This window comes from Panthera leo, chromosome B1, assembly GCF_018350215.1.
Source record: "Panthera leo isolate Ple1 chromosome B1, P.leo_Ple1_pat1.1, whole genome shotgun sequence".
NCBI classification, from domain to species: Eukaryota; Metazoa; Chordata; class Mammalia; order Carnivora; family Felidae; genus Panthera; species Panthera leo.
The window spans coordinates 49,309,213-49,335,275 of NC_056682.1; the positions used below are offsets into that span (position 1 = coordinate 49,309,213).

At 41.4% G+C, this 26,063-nt stretch overlaps 1 protein-coding gene across 8 annotated transcripts in view; it reads right to left on the minus strand.

Annotated features, from left to right (window-relative positions):
• Positions 1-22,657: 22,657 nt before the first annotated feature.
• The window catches only part of NUGGC (nuclear GTPase, germinal center associated), a 55,945-nt gene continuing 52,539 nt past the window's right edge, over positions 22,658-26,063 (minus strand). For all 8 annotated transcript variants that reach the window (XM_042934949.1, XM_042934943.1, XM_042934945.1 and 5 more), the window contains 2 exons: positions 25,750-25,840; positions 22,658-23,384 (listed from right to left, as the gene is read on the minus strand). In XM_042934949.1, coding sequence (XP_042790883.1) covers positions 23,245-23,384; positions 25,750-25,840 — 231 coding nt within the window. In that variant the 3' untranslated portion in view covers positions 22,658-23,244. The remainder of the gene's footprint in view (positions 23,385-25,749; positions 25,841-26,063) is intronic.

Below are 26,063 nucleotides of genomic sequence, written 5' to 3' on the forward strand. Positions count from 1 at the left end.
CCAGTGCTCATCCCAAAAGGTGCCCTCCTCAATACCCATCACCCACCCTGCCCTCCCTCCCACCCCCCATCAACCCTCAGTTTGTTCTCAGTTTTTAACAGTCTCTTATGCTTTGGCTCTCTCCCACTCTAACCTCTTTTTTTTTTTTTTTTTTTTTTTTTTCCTTCCCCTCCCCCATGGGTTTCTGTTATGTTTCTCAGGATCCACATAAGAGTGAAACCATATGGTATCTGTCTTTCTCTGTATGGCTTATTTCACTTAGCATCACACTCTCCAGTTCCATCCATGTTGCTACAAAAGTGAATTGGCCATTTTTAAAAAGTAACTACTGTTTAATGATACAACAGATTTTATCAGCTTAGGTCTTATTCAAGAGATACTTTGGTAAAAAGTGGTTATTGTACACACAAAATGATATTGGAATTTGGCTTTTTTGGTTTTATAAAATTTTGTTCGATCAATAATATAAATACTTTCTGATTTGCCATCTTAGTGTTTCTTTCAATGCACTCATCTGATCTCAACTGAAACCCACCAGCCACCCTAGCCACTGGCCCCCCGGCCCCCTGTCAATAGGAGCTAAATGTGAGGGAGGGAATATGGACCTAAGGAATGAGGCTTCCAAGTCAAAAAGCAGCCCAAGCCTCTGAGAGAGTCAAAACCTGATCAGCTTTAAGTCATTCCTGGTGATTGTTAGTTCCTCCTCTATAACTTTCTGTATCTCCCCCTGCCAAAAGAATTATGCATACTATTAATTAAGAAAAATACAATAACCTCTTTAAAAGATGACTCAGACATTGTAAGGCTGAATTATGAACAATGCCCTAGATTTATAGTGTGGAGCCTGGACTTTAATCTGACCATTCCTGGTCACATGTCCTTGGGCAAATCATTGAACTTCTTGGTTTCAGTATTCTCATTGGACATAAAGATAACAATCCCTTATCACAGGGTAGTTGTGAGGATCAGGTGGGATAAGACAGAGACTGTGAGCCCACTAGTATCACAAGATGTTCCTAGAAGTGCCCTGAAAAGGGAATCTCTGGCCAAAGCAAAAGGTGTTCCTTAATTGCAGGACTTATCAGAGCCTTTATGATGTTATTGGGCATGGTGACTCTCCACAAGAGGGATGTGGTATTAAGGCTTTTCTATTTTAACTGAACCCAGAGAACAGGGCTAATGTTCCACAGGACACACTGAAGGAAATTCTGAGCTAAGGTAGTAAAAAGACTTGTTTACAATTCAAACGAAAACATTTTAGAAAACTGGAAGGTCCTTCTTCTGAGTACCAGTCAGTGGAAGATGTCTCATGCTACTGGAGCATGGAGAGGAGCCATTTATTCTGAAAGGATAATAATACAATCCTGCCAGTCACGTTCCTGAGGGAGGGACCACATCCCATGTGTCGTCATCTTCCTGTCCTGCAGTATAGCCTGTAATGTCGTTGAGTTGGTTGCCCGAAGCATGGGTGTCACTTCTTTGCTCAAGGCCAATGACTGCCCACTGCCGTTAGCTCACCCTCTTGATCCTGTCTTCTTCTGCCTTGACCCCCACTCCCGTTTCTCTCTTGGCACTGAGGCCCAGCCCCTTCTCCCCGCTCCCCATCCACACCTACCTACTGAGATTTCACCCACTGCCCACCCTCCACCTCCATCTCCCCAGACTTTCCAACATCACTCATGCCTCATGGTCAACCCAAGCCCCGTCCCTCACCCACACCTTCTCCACTGACTGGCCCTCTTCTTCTTTCGATGACCACTGTTCTCAGAGGCTGCTCCACACGCCCAGGTGCCCGAACAGAGTGCTGCAGGTAGCTCTGAGCTCACTGAGACCCAGGTTCATGTGTTATACTCTTGCATGTCCCCTGCCCCCAGCTTTGAGCTCAGGCATAGGCCCAAAGCAGATGTACACTCACTAATTGGTGATGGGGACAGGAGGCTTCAGAGATGCCGTGTGGAGGAAAGACTGGATTCCAAGGCAGGGCAGCCAGCCTTGACTCCCAGCTTCACCCCACAAGCGCTACAGGTATTAAGCAAATCACTAAACCTCTTTAAATCTTCATTTCCGCATTTGTAAAACTGGGTTACTACTTCCTGGCCTTCCCATCTCAAGGGTTATTGCAAGGAAGAGGGATGTTGAAACTCATAGCACTTCGCGAATGTTAGCCACTGTTAATGTTTTTCGGAGTTGACAGCCCCTGAAAAATGGAGTATTAATCGTAATGTGGTTCTTTCTCTAGTGTCCAGCTGCTGACAGCTGGCACTGAGTCTAAGACAGTGGGAGCAAGAGCCTCCGCCTTGCGGAGTTCCCTGCTCCTCGTACATCATGGAACCCACCCAACCATCTGCTTCATTTCCATGTGCTCGTCTCATTTTCTTTCATTTCCCAGAAGGTGTGGGGATGATGAATTACATGAGACAGCCCAGGTTTTCTGACACTGGTCCAGCGTCGTAGGCAGCAAAGATGGTGAGCCCAATCCCCATGAGGTGCAAAGGCCAGAGACCCAGGAGAAGGGCTTGCTCAGACCTCTTTCTGTAATAAAATTTAATGGCCCAGTTTACTCAAAATGGGTCATATATGAGGGGCTCCAAGAGAATCTGCCCTGGAGCTGAGATGATGTAAATTTTGTTTGGGAATTGGATGATTAAGTAATTTTAACGTGAGCAACTTGTAATTTGTAGCCAAACATGTTCATTCAAGTGAATCATAAGAAACTTCTCAAAACAGGGTGAGAATTTGGGCCAAAACTCAGAGGAAACGATTTAGTGGAATAAATGTATAGCAGACAGCAATGTCAGAAAAATTCATCTGCTTGCAAACAAGGTGTGAAATAACAGGCTTCTCGGGGACACATAAGGAAAAAAAAAACTAAGATTTCAGATGACTGAGGTTGATGTAAGAGTTGAGAGAAACAGCTATTTCAAAACTTAGGCTGCATTAATAGAAGCATGGTGAGCAGAAAAATGGAGATGACAAAGTTCCTGCAATCTGCATTGATGAGCTTACACCTGGTACATATGTTCAGTTTTAGGTGCCTCTGACTGAAAAACTAAATCCCAGCTTGGAGGTTGCCCATGGGGGTGACGAGGGACATGAAGCATCCAGAAACCAACAGGGAAGAACAGTGTTTGGCCCAGAACAGACCCACCCAAGGGGACATGATTTCTGTTTGCAGATATATCAAGGGCTGTTATGGGGAGCAGTGTTAAGATTTTTTTTTTTTTAATTATACTAGAAGGCGAGGCAGACTTCTACTCAACATGTAGAATCTCTTATTCCCAATTGAGCTGTCTGGATCTGGGTGTCCCAGCTGATGACTGCAAACTCCCCACTCACGCTGTTTAATCAGAGCCTGGGGAGTGTGTGTGAGGCAGAAATACCACAAAGGGGTCTTCTACATCAGGGACTGGTTGGACCCAGCGACCTTTGATATCTCTTCCAAGTGTAAGAGCGTTTTCACACAAAAATTTTCTCCACCTTCATAGAAAGTAACTTACAACCAATATTGTTGCTTAGATTGCTTGGGCTGGGAGAGAAAAAGGGCATTCCACGCATGCTTTTCATATTAAGAACTCAGAACAGGAAACATTATATTCAGTAAATTTCATAAGTAACAATAATAAAGATATTTTGGCTGCATATTGAGCCAGAAGGAGAGAAAAGGAGAAAAGATAGAGAAAGATTGAGAAAGAATGATGGAGATAAAGGAGAGGAAAACAAGGCAAATAAATGGAACAAGAGAGAAAGAGGGAGGGAAAAAGTGAAGGACCAGAATATAAAGTTATATAATATTTTTCTGCTTTCCTAAAGCACGATACATACTGTGACTAGCGCAAAATGGACATTTTCTAATTTGGATTGTACATTTATCAAAGGCATGCATGCATTTTAAAAATCTTTTCAAATAAGCAAATAGTTCTACAGGCTTATTATAGAAGCAGCAGCTCCTAACTTCTCTCATACACATGTCCTAATTCCCATAGGTGCATGGTTACTTTTTATGTCTATTTCCACATTTCGGAGTAACACAGTTATACTATTTCTTGATTTTTGTTCTGTTTTGTTACATGGATTATCGAGTCCCACTATAGAAAAGAGAGTTCATTTTCTTTATGCTGTTTCTCATTTCACACACATTCCTTCCCCTATCCTCCTGGTATAGTTACACCATACTTTTCTTTAGATCATCTTTCAGTTTACTTTATTATGATTATATAAATACTATTCACAACCAAGCCATACACTATATTTTCTTCTGAAACATTTTATCTTTCCTAGAACTAATAATAATCTTACTTTTTCTGTTTGTGTAGTTTTCTATTTATCTGTCACCAATTCTTCTCCAATTTCCTCCACTCCAGCTGCTACACCATTTTCATCCATTTCCTCTAGATGTAGTCAAAAAGATCAGGTATTCTAGTTTATATTTTTGTAGATGTCGCCCCTAAACATTCTGATTTGCTTCATGCTGGACCAATTGCTCTCTACACCTAGCCCGTGACTATTATCCAGAGATTTTTTTTCCTTCACCTTAATCCTGGAGCTTCTCCTTGATTCCGTCTTGGTTTGGAGCCTCTGCTTTCTTACTATTCTGCCTTTCACTTTCCTAGTTTACTTCCCTGTTTTGGTGGAGCACATTTATGGTAGGATACATTTATGGAGACCTTGCATGTCTGAAAATATCTTTAGACTTTTACCATTACCCTTGACTGATAGTTTGTCTAGGTATGAAATTTTAAGTTGAGATTGCCTGAAAATTTTGAAGACATTCTACCATTGTCCTTCCAATATTATGAAGTCCAAAACTATTCCCATTCCTGACCTTTATATGTGACCTTCTTCTTTTCCTCTCTAGAAGTGTTTGAAATTTTCTCTGTCCCCGGTGTTTTAAAATTTTGCAGATAAGGTTTGGCATGGGTCAGGTTTCATCCATTATCCTAGGCACTCAAAGAGACTTTCAATCTGGAGTCTTGGATTCTTCATTCTGGGACATTTTCTTGAATTATTCCCTTCATATTTTCCTCCCCTCCTCCTTCCTGCCCCCCTTCTCTTTTTCTCAAACTTGTTATTTAGATATTGGACTTATTTGACAGAATCTCTCATTTTCCCAGCTTTTCTCCCCCAGCTTCCATCTTCTCATTTTTTCTTGCTTTATTTTTGAGGACATTTCCTTGAGTTTACATTTCAAACGTCCTTTTCCATTTAAAAAAAATTATGCCAGCACATTTTTTTTTAATTTCCAAGAGTTTCTTATTCTGTGATAAATTTTTCATCATAACACTTTTCCTGTATCATGATGCAATATCTTTACAGATCTCCCTGTAGATGCTGTTTTTAAGGATCATTTTTAAGGAATATTTTCTTTTCCCTACAATTGTCTCTGTTTTCTCTAAGCTACATATATATTCTGCTTGTTTTTGTCATTATCTTTCACACAAAAGACTTTTTTCCCTAAAGTCTTGGTTGTGTCTTCATATTTAAGAGGGAAGAACGAAAAGAAGCTATTTGAATGCTCTGTGGACATGGGCACATCAACTCAGGGTTTTGCTGTGGGGTTATTTACATGGGTTGTTCTAGGGAACCCCCAATGTTTAAGATTTTTTTTTCTTGTTGTTTGATCATATTCAGTCTTCTTTTGGGGGAGCCTAAGACTGGCAGCCAATGTTTTAGGACCTGAAGGGGGAAAGAGAGCTGGCAAGTTGGTCTCAGAATTCCATATGTGCACTTAATCAACTTGATTTCAGTGCAACATAACCAGGCTTGATGTCCCTCAATCCAGACATCTTCCAGAGACCAGCCTACAGTTTTGTGTTTGGGTGGGAAATCACAGTCGCCCAGGAGTGTGCAGTCAGAAAGGCTAACTAGGAGTTGAAACACTTAATCAGCATATTCTCTAATAATCATCTGGTTTTAAGCCCCACTTTCAAACCCAGTTCAAGAGGTACCTGGTGCTGTCAGTTCCTAAGACTTTGGGGGAGTTTTATGGTGTGTACCAGTTACTATTTCTGTGTAACCAATCATCCCAAAACCTCATGGCACAAAACAAAACCCATTTTAGTAGGTTCATGGATTCCATGGAATGGGAATGTGGATGGGCCAGGCAAGGACGGTTTCTTTCTACTACACAATGTTTGGGGCCTCAGGCAAATTCAAATTGGCTAGAAGTGACTCAAATGGCTAAAGGCTGAAACAGCTGGGACTGGAAGATCCATTTCCAAGATGGTTTCTTCATCTAGAACTTGGGCTGTGACTGTCTACTGGAGCAGCTGTACATGGTCTCTTCACGTGGTTTGGGTCTCTCACAAGCAGGGCAGCTGGGATCTGAGAGAGAGCACCCTGAGAGCAAGTGTTCCAAGAGAACCAGGCAGACACTGCATGAGCTTTCATGAATCCACTTTAGAAGTCAGACAGCATCACTTCTGCTATACTCTGTTGACTGAAGAAGTCACGGGCCCTTCCAGATTAAGGGGAGAAGACAAAGACGTGTCAAAGCATTTGGGGGCTATGTTTTAAAACCACATTATGTTTCAAGTTAGATTGTTCCTCAGCCTCTCTGCTTTTCCCATTCCCAACTTAAGGTTCAATTTTCTTGAAACTTCCAAGCTATCATCACTCATTTTTATGCTTTTCAGCTTCTAGAATTTCGTTGTTATTGTGCTCTTGGCTGCAACAGCAGCAACAATAACAGCAGCAACAATAACAAAATACAAAAACCCTTTTATGGTTTTTTAGTGGAATTCTAAAGGCAAAGGAGATAAATGTTTGTGTTCGATTTGCCGTATTTATCCAAAAATCTCATTTATTTAATTTCTAGAATTCTTTGCACATATAATTTTATACCAATCCATTGATTTTATCACCTGTGATTTTTTAAGCCAATTTATAAGGAACCATATTTATCATTCTACACGTGGTTTGTATTTAGACCCTTTACCATTCTTGTCACCCTTCTCTAAACAGCCTATTCTTTCTCAAAGAGCTTGTTGAGAAGCACTATGCAACGCTGAACCCAGGTCTGTAGGAATATGGCACCTTGAGACAGTTGCCTCTTTGCTTTGGACGCAACTTTTTGCTGTTGCAGCCTGAGACCAAATGATGTTTCTTGACTGCTACTCCACACTGTTGACCAAGTCACCCAAACCACATTTACACATGGGCTATTAAACCAGGTTTTCCCCATCTTGTTCTTGTGCACTTGGCTCATAAATTCTGAGTGAGAGTCTACTTTACATTTATATCCCTCGTTATATTTAATCTTATTAGCTTCAGTTCATTACTCCAATCTCTTGAGATCTTTTGAATTTTGATTCTATCTTCCTAGTATTAGCTAATCCTAGCTTTGTCATTGCTAATCCTAGCAACTGGTCATTTATGATTCTGCTAAGCCTCCACCTGCTACAATCAAGCCACTGATAATACACTGAAAAGCTCAGGACCAAGGCTCTGGGTGGCTTCACCAGCGCTCTCTCCCCAAGATGATATTGAGTCCCTGGGCAACTGTACTTGGTTCTTATAACCCAGCCAGTTTATCTTCTTGGTATTCAACCCACATTTCTCCATCATAGCCACAGAAATGTCATGAATCTTTTTATTTCTCTATGTGAATGGAAAAATTTCAAGATATAAGGTATTAATAGACTTGTGGTATGGTAAGGCCAACAGATAAGGAGACAACTGCCACGGAAAAGACAACTTGTTACTCAGAGTTCTCAAAGAGTAGGGTATGCCACACCTTGGGGGGCTACCTGGGAGGTATCAGGGTCAGTTAGGAGGCAGAGGAAGTGAGGAGGAAATGTGGTCAAGGGATTTTTTGTGATTTCCTTGGGAAGGAACAAATTAAATCAGGGTAATAAGGTTTAAGATTAGCTAGTTTGAATAATTTCAGCAGGATATGGGGCATGGGGCCTGTCCCTAGTTGTCTGGTATCTGACCCTGGGATGATTAGAAGATATAGAGCCCAATAGAGAAGGTGGTTTGGAGTGTGGGCTCTGGACTGGTTGGTTAGCATTTGAAAAGCACACTCACTGAAAGGTAAGTTATCTACTCTCTCTAGGAATTGGGGTGGAGAGTAGTCCCTCCAGGGTCAGCAAGGCCCCAGATTTCAAAGCATTAGAATATAGGAAATAAATGATGTGATTAATACACAAATACACTGTGTTAATACACAAATACAGTGAGCTGATGTGATGCAAGGTGGACAGTACCAGAGAAGTCCTACCTCAGGAAGTCCTACCTCAGTGCTCATATAGGTGCCCCAAATACTTTCTCTTTTACCTTCCTCATTCAAAAGAAGGTGGGGGGGAGTGTCAGAATAATGTGACCACTGTTTCCACAGACCATTTCTGACTCTTCTCTGCTCATGAGCTTTTGAGTGTTCCACTGGGAGGCACAGCAGAGGTCCAGCTTATAGGGGGTAGCCAACACTGAAGATTCTTTCCCTGTGTCCCTCAGCATGCTCCTTGTAAAGTGTATGCACACGTGTGCATTTCTCAAGATATATTCACTCTAGATCAATAGTTTTCCCCTTCCCCAGTTCCAACTGAAACTTATTATGCATGGAAACCTCAAACCCAAGTTAAAGGCAGTGATTCAGAATTAAAACTGGCTGGGATTAAGTGTCTGCTCCCTAAGATCCACTAGGATGAGCTCTTGGCAAGGATGAATGAGAATTCTTGCTGAAGTTCGTCTCTCCCCTTCTCTGGATTGGGCAGCTTTGGCCACTTCCCCAGCATGTACTGGCTCTCTGCTATACACATGCTTCTGTGCCCCTGGCAGAGCAGATCACATCTACCAGGATCTTAGCATATGTGAGAACAGACTTGTGAAGCTCATTGTCTTTCTCTGGAAACTCTTCCAGTCCTTTGAATGTGTAGAGGGAAGCTGTTGAGGATGCAGACTAAAGATGGTCAGATCTCAGCCGGAGACAGGAGCTGAGCCAGGAAAACTGCTCAGGAGCAACCCTTCCGTCCTGGCATTTCCATGTGTCTACATGTTATGTCACCAGATAAAGCCACTGTGCCAGCAGGCGCCATATCTGTGTAAGCATAAGTGGCTCTCCATTTGGTCATATTCTTTGGGTCGCTGGCTACTGCCACACTAGATGGAAAAACAATCCAGCCCCTTCTCCCTCCACACCCCTCCTCAGAGTCTGCATTCCCAGCAGGTGCATCCTGAATCAGAGATTTATCAAGAGGCATTCTATCCACCTTTTATGCTCTCTGACTATGGGTTTTGATTGAAGGATCCCTCCTTTAGAAGTCATTCTCCTGGGTAGCAAGGTCTGTTGTCAGGTTTTCTTCTTTGAGGGGTCCTCTATCAAACCACATCCCTGACCTTGGGTACACACAGAACACATTCCACTGCATAACTGATCTTCAGACTGTGTGACAGTATCTCCAGAGACCACAGGCACATTGCTGAGGAACTGATGACCAAGAATCCAGATGCTGACATGCCAAACCCACACCTTGGCCTCTCTGAGTCCTGGTGGCTTCCTGGGCCCCTTTGGCACTGACATTCCATTATTCAGTTCAGTACATTCAAGCACACAGTCTCATATTTCAGCATAGCTTGGTGTATATTCAAAGCACTGCACAGTCACTCCTACACTTCCCTTCCAGACACCATGTCCTCTTATGTCTAATCTTCTCTGGTGGAAAGGGTAAGGCCCGTCTCAGGGAGTCTGGGGACCTACCATTGGTGGGTTGTTGGAAGATTATTGATTCTTCCAGTACACAGCAATCCCCTTAAAATTATCACCAATGTATCCTACAAGGAAAGGAATTGTGTGGGAATTCAAAAATTAAAGGAATAAACAGAGATAGGAAAGTTTGCCTGGTGGCCCCATGGCTGCTCCATTGCCCAAATCCATGGGGTACTACTCACATCGTATTTGCTGGGAGTTGCACTCTGTGGAGTTGTGCAGCTCTGCCATGTGCTATTCTTTCCTAATTCTTCACCCAATCTCATTGCCATTTGGGACACAGTGCCCTACCCCTTTGTCAAACTTCAAGTTAGTCTCTTAGAATGTGAGAACCAGAAGGGACTTAGAGTTTAGTGACACACTATTACCACATTTTGAGATGAGGGGGCTGTGGCCTGAAGAGGCGATGTAACTGGTATAGGCATAGGAGAAAGATCCCCTTCAGCCAAGGATCTTGACTTCCTCTTTACCTTTGCTCCCTAAAGAGTGGTCCATAGACCAACAGCATGAGCAGATCCAGGAGCCTGTTGCAGAGGCGGTGTCTTCAGCTCCAACCCCAGCCCTGCTGAATCAGAACTTGCCTTTAAGACTTCCTAGTCACTTGCATATACACATGAAAGTTCACCATACCCAGTGAAGAAACAGTGGACACCTCTAGATGTATACCCTTTTTCAGCATAGCCCAAATCCCCTCACTCTGGAAGGAAAAGGATGGATGTTTTATGTGGAGGAGGAGGAGGAGGGGCTTAGATGTGTGCATTTTATGAATCTACTCATCTGGAGAAGCTTACCCTCCCAGGTAGATGGTCTCAGAGAGGACATCCGTGGAGCATTCTCATGTAAGTCTGGGGAGCTGTGGCCTCCTGTCCTCTCTCATTCTCTTACTTGTGAAGGTCTTTACTGTGACATTTGCATGATTGAACAAAGACACAACCTCTTGGCTCCTCACCCTCTTGATGTCAAGAACATGACCCTTTGCCCAAGGGGAGGCCCTAGAGAAGTGAGGGGGCCTGGAATTTGAACCAGCTCAGCTCAGCTCAGCTACTGTGTCATGGAATCATTGCTCCGCAGGAAGAGGCTGCAGCTCCTGGGGGGCTATGGACCAAATATTTGTGTTCCCCAAGATTCATATGCTGAAACCTAATCTCCAACGTGATGGTGTTAGGAGGTGGGCCTTTGGGAGGTGATTAGCTCATGAGGGTGGGCCTCTCACCAATGGGATCAGCACTCTTATAAAAGAGACTCCAGAAAGCAGCTTTTCCCCCTTTGCCATATGAGGACATGGCGAGAAGACAGCTATCTATAAACCAGGAGGCGGGCTGTCACCAGACCCCAAATCTGCCAGCGCCTTGATCTTGGATTTCTAGCTTCCAAAACTGTGGAATAAATTTCTGTGGTTTATGCCACCCAGCCTATGGTATTGTTACAGCAGCCCAAATGGACTAGGACACGAGGCAACCACCACCCTTTCCCCACTGAACTCCATAACTCTTTAGACCTCTCTTTAGGTTTGGCTTTGTTTATAGAAGTCATCCCCACATGTCCACTAGATTGCAAACTTTTTTGAGGAAGGACTGCTTCCAATACATTATAGCTTTAATAGGACTTAGTGGAAAGGTAGTGCTGACCACAAATTAGAAGAGAGGGACCAGTGAAGAGGACAAGTGTGGAGGCAGCCACCTCCTGGAGGCCAGCATCGAGGCCTGGACCAGGTCTGCCCTGGGCCTCCCTCGGTTCTGGGGAGACTGGCCCATTGTTATGGAGTGAATTGTGCTCCCCCTACCCACATTCATGTGTTGCAGCTCTAACCCTCCGCTGCCTCAGAATGCAACTGTATATAAATATAGTGTCTTCAAAGAGGCAATCAAGCTAAAATGAGGTTAGTTAGGGTGGCCCCAATGCAATCTGACTGGTGGCCTTATATAAAGAGGAAATTTGGACACGCCAAAGACACCAGGGCATGCAGATGTAGGAAGATCATGTAGGACACAGCAAGAAGGTGGCCACCCACAAGCCAAGCAGACAGATCTTGCTAGAACCCAACCCTGCTGACACTTTGATCTTGAACTTCTAGCCTCTGGAGCTGAGAAAGTACATTTCTGATGTTTTAGCCACACAGTCTGTGGTATTTTCTTGCAGCAGCCTCAGCATACTAAGACTCTAGTGAACCAGATTCTGAATCACCAATAACTAAGTATCTAAGCAGTTATCATTTTCCGTTTCTATGAAGAACATCAATTTCTAGGCTCCAAATGGAAAGACTCATTTTTGTTATAAACAAGTAATAGAAGAAAGTAGAAATTTATGGGCAAAGTGTAAAATGTTCTCTCCACTGGAAAAGAAACTGCAGTGCATCTGATTGTCTTATGGCTGTGGCCTTTATGAGCATATTTTATAACAGAGTATATATGCTCCCTTTTCCAGGCAAAATTAGATTTCCTTTATAGCTGGAATTCCTACATTCTGGATCTGATTTGATCTTTTGCTTATCAGCCCACCAGTATTTTCTCTCTCTCTCTTTTTTAAATGTTTATTTTAGAGAAAGAGAGAGAGCTGGGGAGGGGCAGAGAGAAAGAGGGACAGAGGATCTCAAGTAGGCTCTGTACTGACAGCAGAGAGCCAGATATAGGGCTCACATTCCCGAACCGTGAGATCTCGACCTGAGCCAAGTCAGGCACTTAACTGACTGAGCCACCCAGGCGCCACCTCCCCCGCACCAGTATTTCTAAAACTCTATGCCCAAGAAAGCAGGACTTTAAACACAAAAACAAAAAAAAGAGAGTTTTAGTATATGCAATCTCTTAAGTGCATGCCTGTATGCAAATATGTAGGCCATATTTGTATTACCAAATTATTATCATATTTTGTGATTCTATCTTATTGCTTTGTGTGTCCCTTCTTGGCTTTTTTCTTAAATCAATAGTCATATTACAATGTCAAAGAGGTTCCCCATTCCTGTTATAGGAGGTCAATTCTTGCAAATCTGGAGCTGTTGGCAGTTCCCGTATTCACCACCCCTCCGTAACCACCTGTTTGTAGGTACCAGATGTGATTCTAAGGCAATGTGGTCACTTCTGGTTTCTTTTCTGACCTGAGACTGTAAGTTTTCCCCTTTTTAATGCCATCGTCCCCAAGTGGGGGCAGACATGTTCTTAGCAGGAGAAGAACACAAAGCCCAGCCCCAAGAAGATGCCTGTCACTGAGGGAGTAGGAACCCTCACCCACACATATGGGTCAAACCGAGTATTTTTGTCTACCCACAGTGGCTGGGTCCTATAGCCAGCACCCCTCTCTTCTACTCTGTACATCCCTGCCCTGGTTATCCTCTGAATCAGTCACTCCAGTCATCTGAAGAGAAAGAATTTAAAATAAAGACTTGCTAGCTAGGTATAACGTTGATAAGTAGGTAATGGGAAAGGAAAAACAGATACCCTCCCAGCCAGTTACCAACAGTGTGTGTGTGTGTGTGTGTGTGTGTGTGTGTGTGGTGGGGTAGGGGTGGAGAGTCCTTCCCCTTTTCTTCATGTCTTTGGGGTAGAGTGAAAGCCTTCTCCTTCCCTCTGCTTCAACTCAGCTCTGATTTCTGAGAAGACCTACTCAAGACCTGCCCTCTCCATCACCTGCTGGAAGTTGCTCTATAACTTTTGAGGATAGATTTTTAACCAATTACTGCTACCTAATGGCAGCTCCACCCAATCTGGGCTTGAGTAGGAATGTTTAATGCACCCTGAACTCTTTCTAAGACATAGGTAGTTCCAGAGTTTCAACTAATCTACTAGGCTTTTAAAAACTTTTTTTCTACTACAGGCTTTAATTTCTGAGAGAGAGAGAGAGAGAGAGAGAGAGAGAGAGAGAGAATCACTTGCCTTGGACTTGTCTTCCAGACAGCGATCCTCAGCTTTCTTCCTACCAGCTGTATATAGCCTTTTTAATCTTCTAGCTTGAGGCAAAATCTGCCCTTTCCTCTATGTGATGCCAAAAGATAAAGATCATGGTCATATAACTTGTCCCCTTTCCGGCTGTAAGAACCCTCATGTTTCTTCCAGGCTGAAAAATAAATTGAAAGAACTTTTACATAGACTATGCAGCAAGATTTTTTAAATAGAGAGTTAAAGTGCTTTTTATCACGGATGGTATCTGGAACACAGTCTTATCCAGATTTTATGGATCATTATCAATTTTCTCTTTGTCCCTAATCAGATTAAACTGTGAGGTTAGGAGAAGGGAGGATATATTGAGTCATGATATGGTATTTAGCTAGAAGAAAATAAACCAGCACAAATTCATACTATTCTGGGTAATTCAATCGGAATGGAAAGGAATGAAAATGAAACAAAAGAACCAAAGGTCAGTTAATAACACTGATTGCACATGATACCATGTTTTCAGAGAGAATGAGGAGACTCTTCTCCATGGTCTTGACATGGAAGTGCTGATGTTGTATTTCGATAATAACATTTCATCTATCCAGCATTGCCAGGTACAAAGCACCCCATAAACAACGCATTCCCTTATGTCATTTGGCACAGAAAATTATTATTTTTACAAACTGGATAGTGTGCTTTCTAAAATTATCATTTCCTTGCTTTCCTAAGCAGAACTTACTGGCTTACTTTAACATCAAAAAAAAATTTTTAATGTTTATTTATTTTTGAGAGAAAGAGGCGAGGGGGAGAGAAAGCGAGCGCTAGTGGGGGAGGGGCAGAGAGAGAGAGGGAGACACAGAACCCAAAGCAGGCTCCAGGCTCTGAGCTGTCAGCACAGAGCCCGACACAGGGCTCAAACCTACAAACTGTGAGATCATGACCTGAGCTGAAGTTGGACACTTAACCTGCTGAGCCACCCAGGTGTCCCTTAATTTAACATTTTTATGAATCAATCACCATTTATGACTATTGTAATTATGGCAGGATATATTCTGTGGTATCCCCCAAGGAAGAAACCTGGGGATAGGAGAAAAGCTACTTAAAGGTAGCATGGCCCAGCTAAAATGGGTGTAACAGAGTCTGTCTCAGGCTTCAGTTACATCAGCCCAGAACAGGATGGCGTAGAGGAGACTTAACACAGTCATGCCAAGAAACAATCCAAGAGGAAGCTCTCCTCATATGAGACAAGTGTTGGGTTCTAAATAATAATAATAATTAATAATAATAATAATAATAATTGCTTTGGGTTAATGTGCTTGCCCACAGACAATTTGCAAGGCCACAATTCTTCTGGTGGAGAGGCTGAGTTGTAGAGGTCATTCCTCCCCACTATAGAATCGACAGATCTGGGCAAAGGAACATTTCCATTACTTTCTGGCTAAAGCCTGAGCTGTGGAATTTTCCACTGAAAGGTGGAAAAGGGTATAGTTCCCAAAGGAGGGTGTGTGGAGCCTGAAGAGGGGCTGTTGAAGCAAGGACGTGAGGAGGACAGACAGAGGGAGGTCAGGAGAAAGGGAGCTTCTGGAAGCCTTAGCCTGGCAGTTTCCTCTCCTTAGTGGCAAAGGTCATGCCTCTTGCCCTCCCTCTACTGTGCTCTCAGAGATCTGCCTGGCTGCTCTGTAGTTCAGCTGGTCTGGAGAGGCAGGGAAGCCGAAGATAGGAAGGTATCTGCCTCCTGATCCCCACAAAGTGAAATGGAGCTAAGGTCAATCAACTGCCTTCTCTCGTCACCACATTGTACAAGTATCCATAGCAGTGCCACCCGTGGTCACTGGCAGCTGTGGGCAGGTGACGTTCCAGCACTAAGCAACTGGGAGTCTTACTCCTGATTCTCCTCAGCCTCCCTATGGATCACCCTGCAGGACAGGAATTGAGGGATTGCCTCCACAGCCCGTTAAACCTCTATCCAATTTTAGTTTCCTAATCTCCTTCCTCATTGTCAAGTGGCCAGCAGCAAAATTTGACTTTTTTTTTTAATTAAAAAGGATAAGGCATTTATATGGTTGTTTTTAGCCAAAGATTCTGTTATTTTATTATATATATATATTTTATTTTAGAGAGAGAGAGAGAGCTAGCAGCAGAGAGGGGCAGAGGGAGACAGAGAGAGAGTCCTAAGCAGGCTCCACATGCTCAGCATGGAGCCCGACATGGGGCTTGATCCCACGACCCTGGGATCATGACCTGAGCCAAAATCAAGAGTCGAACACTCAACTGACTGAGCCACCCAGGTGCACCTAGCCAAAGATTCTAAATGTAATCACGAAAAAATAGCAGACAACCCCAATTTTTATAAAACAGCTGACCTGTATTCATCAAGAATGTCTGAGTTTAAAGGAACCAAAGAGATGTGACAGCTACTTGGAATAGGTGGTCATGGGCTGGTTGCCCTACTTAAAAGCATTGCTCTATAGTCTGTAACTGGGCAACTGACGAAATCTGAATGCAGACTGTGGATAAGATGATGGTGTTGTGTGGTTGTTGAATTTCCTGAATTTCATCACTGTACTGTGACGATGTAAGAGAATATATTTGTTTCTATGAAATACACTACAATATTAAGGAACATGACGTATGCATCCTACTTTGAAATAGTTCAGAAAAAGTATACGTGAGCACATACACGTACATGCTCACAAAGAATGATCAAGTAAAATGTCAGTAAGTTGATACATGGTGTATAGGAGTTCATTGTACTATTACTATAACTTTTCTGTAAGTTTGAAATTTTTCAAAGAAAAAGGCAAAATGTCAAAAAGAAAGTGAGCTGTGCAAGATGATAATGTTAAAAATCTGATCCCATTTACCTACTACAAAAAAGGATAATGTCAATTTTTGGTTAAAAAAAAAAAATCAGTGTCACAGGAATTCTCAGTCTTGCTAGTAAGTAGACAGTGTTTCTGGGAAATAGTTTGAGACTTTAAAATGCTCCTAAACACAGATCCTATAATGAAATTCATAAAAATTTATCCTGAAGAAAAAAAATAAGAGATAGGGACAAAGATTTCTGTATAAGAATATTCTCTGAATGTTATTTACAATGGAGAAAAATAGAACCATCTAAATGTCTAACAATAGAATAATGGTAACATCGATGATAGTACATCTATACATTAGAATACTGTGCAGGCAGGGGCACCTGGGTGGCTCTGCTGGTTAAGCGTCCGACTTTGGCTCAGGTCATGATCTCGCAGTCTGTGAGTTCAAGCCCTGCATCGGGCTCTGTGCTGACAACTTGGAGCATGGAGCCTGCTTCAGATTCCATATCTCTGTCTCTCTCTGCCCCTCCCCTGTTCGTGCTCTCTCTCAAAAATAAATAAACATTAAAAAAAAAAAAAAAAGAATACTATGCAGGCATCTAAAGCTACGTTTTCAAAAACTGTTTTCTCTGCCCACTTCACAGTCTTCTGAGCAACATACCTTCTTCCCTGGTCTCCTCTAGAACTAATGCCTCCCCTGAACCTTAGTCTTGCTGTCTCTGATGGTAGAATCCTGCCTATCTTAGCCAATCTCCCCTTTCCCAATAAGATGGATCTGCTATGACTTAGAACCCGTGATAGAACCCACAGGCTAGGGGCGCCTGGGTGGCTCAGTCGGTTAAGCATCTGACTTCAGCTCAGGTCACGATCTCATAGTCCGTGAGTTCGAGCCCCGTGTCGGGCTCTGGGGCTGATGGCTCAGAGCCTGGAGCCTGCTTCTGATTTTGTGTCTCCCTCTCTCTCTGCCCCTCCCCCGTTCATGCGCTGTCTCTCTCTGTCTCAAAAATAAATAAACATTACAAAAAAAAAATTTTAAAAAAAGAACCCATGGGCTAGACTAAGGAACATGAGGAAAGACTGTTTCTCCTAATATTAACCTCCCAAAGCAGTAGCTCTTGTTCCTGAGTCTCCTGTATTCTTCTCAATGCTATCCTTGGTGTTTAAGTTTTTCCTTTCTTTCTGGCATCAATTCTGATTTTCTCTCCTGGATCAGCCTGAGGCCTCTTGCCAGAACTCGAAACTCTGCCCCAGCTTTTTCCCCATTTCTTCGCTCCACCCAGTATTGGTGCCTTCCTGATAGATTAGCTCTTGGTTACATTCTTCAGGTAATTAAAATACAGCCCCACTGCCAGCGTCAGCTCTGACTAACTTTCTAAGATTTGGCAGGAGTTAACTCCATGGCTTCTGATAACAACAAGGTAATTTCATCTGGACAAAATTAAGATTTAGCAGAGAGAGATCTAAATCCAGCAAGATGTTAGTGAACAGCACTTACTCGGCCAATAGGTTATTTAGAGGTATATTGTTTACTTTCCAAATATTTGGAGATTTCCCAGAGTTCTTTGTTATTGACTTCTAATTTAATTCCGCTGGGATCAGAGAATAAACTCTGTAGGATTTCAATACTTTTAAATCTATTGAGATTTGTCTTGTAGCTCAGCATATATCCTATTTTGGTAAATGTTCCGAGTACACTAGAAATAAATATGTACTCTGATGCTGTTGAGTAGAGTGTTCTATAAATATCAATTTATAAAGTTGGTTGCTATGTTGTTCAAGTCTTTTATGTCTTTCCTGAGAAAGATTTTTTTATGTAGATAAAAATTTTCATTTGGTACCATTATCCTTCTGAGTGAAGGATTTTCTTTAACATTTGTTGTAGTAGTGGTCTTCTGGTAATGACTCCTGTCAGCTTTTGAATGTCTGAAAAAAAATCTGTATCACCTCATTTTTAAAAAATGTTTTCTTCTGAGTACAGAATTCTAAGTTAACAGTTTTGTTTTAAAGAGATTACTTCCTTGTTTTCTGTGTTGCATTGTTTGCGATGAAAAGTCTGCTGTCATTCTTATCTTTAATTCTCTGTATGTAATATTTCCCCCTCTGCCTGGTTTTAAGATTTTCTCTTCCTCACTGGTTCTCAGCAGTTTGATTATTATGTGTCTTGGTGTGATTTTCTATGTTTCTTGTGCTAGGTATTCACTGAGCATCTTGGATCTCTAGGTTTGTAGTTTTTATCAAGTTTGAAACATTCTCACCCATAATGCTTTCAGATATTTTTTCATTGTCTCTATATCTCTCTTATTCTCCTATGATTCCAGTAACACATGTTTTAAGCTGCTTAATGATGTCCTATAGCTCATGGAGTGCCTGGGTGGTGCAGTCAGTTAACATTCAATTCTTGATCTTGGCTCAGGTCATGATCTCACAGTTTGTGAGTTCAGGTTCTGCACTGATGGCATGAAGCATGCTTGGGATTCTGTCTTTCCTTCTCTCTGCCCCTCCCCTGCTTATGTGCTCTCTCTCTCTGTCTCTCTGTCTCTCTCCCCCACTCTCAAAATAACTAAATAAACTTCAAAAATTTTAGGAAATGATGTCCTATAGCTCATTTGTAGACTATTTTTTTTAAACTTCTTTCCTCTCTATTTCATTTGGCTGTTTTCTATTATGCTGTCTTCTGTCACTAATCTTTTTTTTTTTTCAGTTATATTAAAGTATAATGGACAAATTGCATTGTAAGATAATTGAAGTGTACAGCCTGATGTTTTGATATGATTTCATACATGCATACTTTGAGAAAGAATTTTCCCCCATCAAGTTAATTAACTAATATATCAATTACCTCACATATTTACTTTTAAATGAATATTTTCTTTTATAGTATCTATTCTGTTGCTAATCCTATCTGAACATTAAGTTCTTAATCTCCAGAAGTTTTCTTTGGGTCTTTTTAATTTCTTCCATTTCTCTCATTATAGTAATACTTTATCCCATCCTCTTGAGCATTCAGAGTAAATTTATAATAGCTATTTTAATATCCCTGTCTACTAATTCTATCACCTGTGTCATTTCTGGCTCTCTTCTATTGATTTTTCTCTTCATTATGGGTCATATTTCCCTGTTTTGTTGCATGCCTAGTAATTTTTGTTTTAATGCTGTACATTGTGGATTTTCCATTTTTGGGTGCTAGAATTTTTTATTCCTTTAAATGTTTTTGTGTTTTGTTCTAGGATGCAGTTTATTGTAAAGATTTTGATCCTTTTGAGGCCTGTTTTCAATCTCTGTTAGGTGGGTTCACCACAGCCTTTGGTCTAGGGCTATCTTGGACCCACTACTAAGGCAATATTCTTCTGAGGTCTCTACTTGATACCCCATGTGTAGGAAGGTCTTTCCACCCTAGCTACTCCTAACTTGTTGCAGGATCTGGGGATTTTTCTTCCTGCTCCTTTCTGGTAGTTGTTTCTTGGTAGTTGCATGTACTAATCTGTATTCAGTTAAAGATTCAAGAGAGCTCTGCTTCATATATCTGGAGCTCTCTGTCTGTAAGCTCTCTTCCCCACAGTAATCTACCCTATGAATTCTAACCACCTTGGACTCCCCAAACTCTGAACTCTTTCTCTTCAAGTCAGGGAGACCTCCAGGCTGTTTGGGCTCCCCCTCCCTGTACACTGGCCTGGAAATTCTATGTAGGCAGCAGGAAGGGGCAATTATAGGGCTTACGTTGTTTGTCTCCCTTCTTCCAGGTATTATTGTCCTGTACTATTTTCCTATATCTGAAAACTGTTGTTTCACAAATTTTGTCTGGTTTTTTAGTAGCTTAACACCAGAGGGTAAATTTGGTCCCTGTTGCTCCATCATGACTGGAAGCAGAAGTCTTCCACATCCCTTACTTGAAAAATAAAAGATGAAATGATGTAAAGCACAATCAAACTGTGTGTTTAGAAGTTTAAAATGACAAGGACTTGAACTCACCTACATGAATGAATACTTGTTTATCTCACTTAGGCAAAAAAATGTTAAAATAAAAATGGAAGGATTTAAAATCGTAGGATTTCAAAGCAGCAAAAGACTTTTTTAAATCATCCAGTTCACTTCCTTCATTTGGTATATGAGGAAATGAAATCTTAGAGATGTTAAGGAACTGTCAAAAGTCATTTTAGTACAGGGTAGAGGTGGGATCACAACTCAAGTCTCCCAACAAACAACCACTAAACAATTCCACCTCTATTCTGCCCCCAAATAACCATTTTCCAGTGCCATTAAATACATGTGTCAATACTTTGTAAGCATTATTTCAAATATCCTGACAACTCTAGAAGTGTCAAGGTAAGTATTACTAATATTGCCATTTTACAGACAAGCTCACACAATTTAAATAATTTGTCCAGTAGTTCTCAAAGTGTGGCCCTTGAAACACTCCTGGGGGTCTCCTAGGTCAAACTATTTTTGTGATAATATTAAGATGTTGTTTGTATTTTTTTTAACCATGTTGACACTGGCACTAAAGGTTTAAAAACAAAGGTGGGTAAAACCACTTGCACCTTAGCATGAACCAAGGTAGTGGCACCAACTATACAACAACTATTGTATTTTTCACTGTGTACTTTCAGTTAAAAAAAAAAAAAAAGCAAGTTTCACTTAAGAATGTTCCTAATGAAACAGTAAAGCTATTAGTTCCATTAATTATTGGTCCTTAAATAGATGCTATTTTGTTATTTTGTGTGACCAAAAGGGGAGCACACTTAGGGCACTTCTATTAATTACCTCAAAGAAAAACACTTGAATGGTTGATTTGTAAGCTGACCTTGACTTTTTTTCCCACAGAAATCTATTTTTACTTGAAATAATGATTGACAAACTATGGTTAATCATACTTGGTTATGTGGTAGACATTTTCTCAAAAATAAACAAAATACCTATCACTTCAAAGAAAGCAACTGACAATATTTGTTGCAATCATAAGATAAACTTTTAGGAACAAAATAGAATTTTATAAAACTTATATCCTCTACCATGAATTTGACAAGTTCTCTTTTTATTTATTTTTGAAAGAGAGAAAGAGAGAGACAAAACATGAGCAGAGGATGGGCAGAGACAGAGGGAAACACAGAATCTGAAGCAGGCTCCAGGCTCTGAGCTGTCAGCACAGAGCCCGATGCAGGGCTGGAACTCACAAGCCATGAGATCATGACCTGAGCTGAAGTTGGACGCTTAACTGACCCAGGTGTCCCAAACTTGACAGCTTCTTGAAAAATCCTTCAAGACTTTCCTGATTAAGTTGGTAGAGATATTAACAAATATGTTTTTTTTAGTATATTATATAGTGAAATGTGTCAACACTTGGAAGATCTGCTTAATTCAGTGAAAAAATATTTTCAAAATGACCAATGCCACAAAATCATCCTTTGGTAAAAGATACATTCAAATTGTGAGATAGAAATGCAATTTGATGTAACAGAATATGACAAAGTTCACCAATATGGTTTCAGATTCTATGCTGCGACTAACCTCTAAGAAACTATCTTAGAATAGTTAAGAAACTATCAAGATTATTGTATCAAAGAAAAATATACAAAAATTATCTGAAAAGGCTATTAAAATACTCTTCCAGGGGCGCCTGAGTGGCTTAGTTAAGAGTCTGACTCTTGCTTTCAGCTCAGGTGATGATCTCACAGTTTTGGGGCTTTGTGCTAACAGCACGGAGCCTGCTTGGGATTCTTTCTCTCCCTCTCTCTCTGCTGCTCCCTCCATTTGTGCTCACTCTCTTCCTCAAAATAAATAAACAAATTTAAAAAAAATAAGTAAATAAAATATTCTTCCATATTCTAACTCTATACCACATGAATCTATATTTTCTTCATATATGTCAACCAAAAACATGTCCTGACAGAAGCAGAAACAGATACAAGAATCCAGCTGTCTTTTATTAAGTCAGAGAGTAAAGAGATTTGCCAAAGTGTAAATAATGTCACTCTTCTCACTAAATTTTTTGAAAATGTTTTTTTCATAAAAATATGTTTTGGGGGGGTGCCCAGGTGGCTCAGTTGGTTAAGCATCTGACTCCTGATTTCAAGCTCAGATGATGATCCCATGGTTTGTGAGTTCAAGCCCCACATTGGGCTCTGCACTGACAGTGCAGAGCCTGCTTGGGATTCTCTGTCTCTTTCTCTCTCTGCTCCTCCCTCACTCGTGTTGTCTCTCTCTCAAAATAAATAAACTTAAAAATACGTTTTTGTATTAATATGTAATAAGTTTATTTTAAGTGAATTAGTAAATAATTGTTTCCAATTGTTCTCAGTTTTAATTTTGAATACAGTAAATATCAATAGTTATAACCCACACAAACAAGTGTGTAGGGTCCTGAGATCAAAATGTTTGAGAAGCGCTGACCATAAATAACACTCCTGGGAAGTGGTAAAGCCAGGTCTCTCATCTGTTCTCTAATTCATGTTGTTTCCATGGCACAATGTTACTTCCTTACCCAAAAGAGTCATAGATATTAAAATGGGAAGTAGAATTAGGTCCCTAAAGCTTTATTTTGCAACGCTTTTTTCCATAATAGTTAAGTTGTTCAATGTTTTGATATTTTTCTTTGCGGAAGCATGAGCTTCTTGTCCCTAAAATTTTAGAACTCCATTAGGAATTCAAGATGATGCTTTTTGGCTACAGAATACAAAGGAAGTAATGTTATTCAGCAGTCAGCTTATGCCAGAAGTAACAGTATTTTGAGTTTTATGTTGTATATAAAGTCCAAACAGTTGGGAGATATTCTTTATTAGATTTTTAAAAACACAAGTAACTCTGGTTGTTTGGCTCCAGGCTTGTTTTTCATCTACTTGGTGCTAAGCCCTATGAATTATGTTTATGATTTGGGGGGAACAACTTTGCTCGGGGACATCTTCAGAAGGAAATCCTGCATGCCTCTCCGTAGCACCGCGTTCTCAGCCACCTCCCTCAGGCCTCTGTGTAGCTTCTCCATCTCCTTGTATTCACTTTTGACATCTACACAAGAGCAGAAAGCATGCATCAGGAGCTAGTGTCCTTTTCAGAAATGTCCCCAGAAAACAGACCTCCTGAGAATCTTGCTAGGACCTGGGTCACTTGTCCCAGAATGCGACATCTGGAATGGACTTAGAGATCAGATGGTCCATCTGATCAATTTATTGCATAAAAAACCTGATCAAACTGGGCATTCTGGCTCTTAAGGCTTATCTCAGCATAGCAGTCACCCTTCAAAAGAAACACAAACCGACACATAAAATGATCTAGGAAATCACCGAGTCTTCACAAGAGCTTAGGGGAAGGAGATACCAAGCCCACCTACACAACAAACCTCCCCCTCAGTCCTCTCCAGGATTCTCTCTCCTTCCCCTGATCCCCCTGCTCCCAGCAGTTCTCATTCTAAGTGAATTTGCTGTTTTGACATCTCAGCTCGGGTTTTCACGTTGTGATCTGCAATCATATATCCTTATAATGGCTAATTTTATGTGTCAACTTGTCCAGGCTATGGTGCCCAGTTATTTGGCCAAACACTATTCTGGATGTTTCTGTGAACATATTTTTGGATGAGATTTACATTTAAATCATTAGACCTTGAGAAAAGCAGACTGTCCTTTACAATGTGGGTGGGCCTCATCTAATTAGTTGAAGGCCTGGCTAGATCAAAATCTTGGTCTCCTCCAGGAAAGAGGGAATTTCCATTTTACTATTTTAATTTATATTCTCACACATCTTTTTACCAACCAAGTAATACTCAGAGCAGGGACTGTTTTAGACCTCTGTCCTCTGGCACAGTACTCCCTACATAGTATATATTTTATTGTTGATGGGAAGAAAGGGAAATGATCTTAAATTATGGCAGGAGCAATTTACATTAAACTCAGGGGAACATTTTTTTGTGTGGGAGACCTAGATAGTTGGAAGACCTTTGGTGAGCAGGAGTTCTTTAAGGAAGACACAACTGGATGACTGTAATCTTAAAACAGGCTCCTGTGAAGGCCTAGACAGAAGGTCATGAGAGAGTTCCATAAAGTAGAGTGAAAGGGTGTTGTATCACCTTCCCAAGAGACCATTAGGAACAGGTTAGATGTCTGTCTAACCAACCTGAGATGGGGAATAATTATTTCCACAGCAAGAGATATGTGTAAGACAGATGGTTAGAAGCAGCAACCTTGGCTTTTACTTTAGAAATAGCTCCGACCACTTTCACCATGACATATCCAATGATATACAGCAATGGCATCAGATCCATTTTTTTCCCAGCAGGCACTTGTGTGCAGAGTTTAACAATTAAAAGGCACAAAACATATGGAGTGAAAAATAAGTCTCCCGTCCTCTGTGTCCTCCAGGCTCCTAGTTCCTCTCCTTAGAGACAACCAGTGTGGACAGTTTCTTGTGTATCCCATGGAAATTTGTATGCATATACATACGTGTTTCCTTTTCTTCTCTCACAGATGGCAATGTATTCCACACAGTTTTTCACCTTGCTCTTTTTCACTTTACATGTTTTGGAGATTGTTTCACACCACTAACTCTGTATAAAAAGCCACTTTATTCTTTCTAACAATTGCACGGTCCTCCCCTAGTTGTGTACCTAAGTTAACTTAACCAATGCTCTACTGATGGATATTGGAGTTGTTCCAATGTTTGCCATCCTAAAACAATGGTGCCCTGAATAACCCTGTCCACGTGCCATTCTTCTCATGTATGAGGATACCACAGGATAGATTCCTGGAAGTAGGATTGCTGGGTCAAAGGATATGTGCATTTTTGACTTGGCTACAAATGTCCCGATTGCTTTTTGTACCAGTTTATACCCTCCAGTTCACACCGGGAGGCCTGGGGGAGCTCATGGTATGGAACAGAGATGGTTGCTGGCAGCTGCTGTTGCATTCTCAGGCTCCTGGTCCATGAAGAGAAACCTTTCTCTGCCACCAGCAGAATATGAGGCTTTTCATGAAAAGGTACGTACTCAAAACAATGGATTTATGGAGACTGCAGAGCAGAGGTATCGATTTGAATTTGCCACTTTCCAGCCACGGATCCTTGGGCACATAATCTAACCTGAGTCTCTGTTTCCGCATGTGCAAAAGGGAGCAACAGCATCTCCCTCTGAGGGCTAACGTGAGAATTATCCGAGATGCTGCACACAGAGCCCGAGTATAATGCATGGTCTTGGGCGGGTGCTTAGCAAAGGGTGGGGTAGTCATTGTTTTCATCATCATCATCATCATCATCATCGTCATCATCATCTCTATCCCATGCCCTGGAAATTCTTCCTAATTGATTTCTTTAAATCCAGCAAAGAGCAAGCACAGCTAGGGGTGCCCACAAGGTCATCGCTTATGCAAAAGTTTTATGTATTTACCTGCAAGCTCCTTGTAGAGACCATCCTCCTGGGATGAAGCAAGGGTCAGCATGGTGGCAATACTTCCCTTCACCTTCTCCGTGATTCCATTCTATACAACAAAGCATGGTCATTCTGTTAGGAAGGCACAGTCCAAGGAAAAGTTATCTTAGGAAAGAGACCCCAACCAATCCCCCACAAATTGTGCAGACTGGGGGTGCCAAAATCAAAGTCAGTTCCAAGGGTGGGCTACTTTAGAGTGCAGCAAGTGGCTCAGGAACCCTCACAGCAACATTTCTGTGGGGTCCTACTTGTCTCAGCATCTCCTTTCTTTC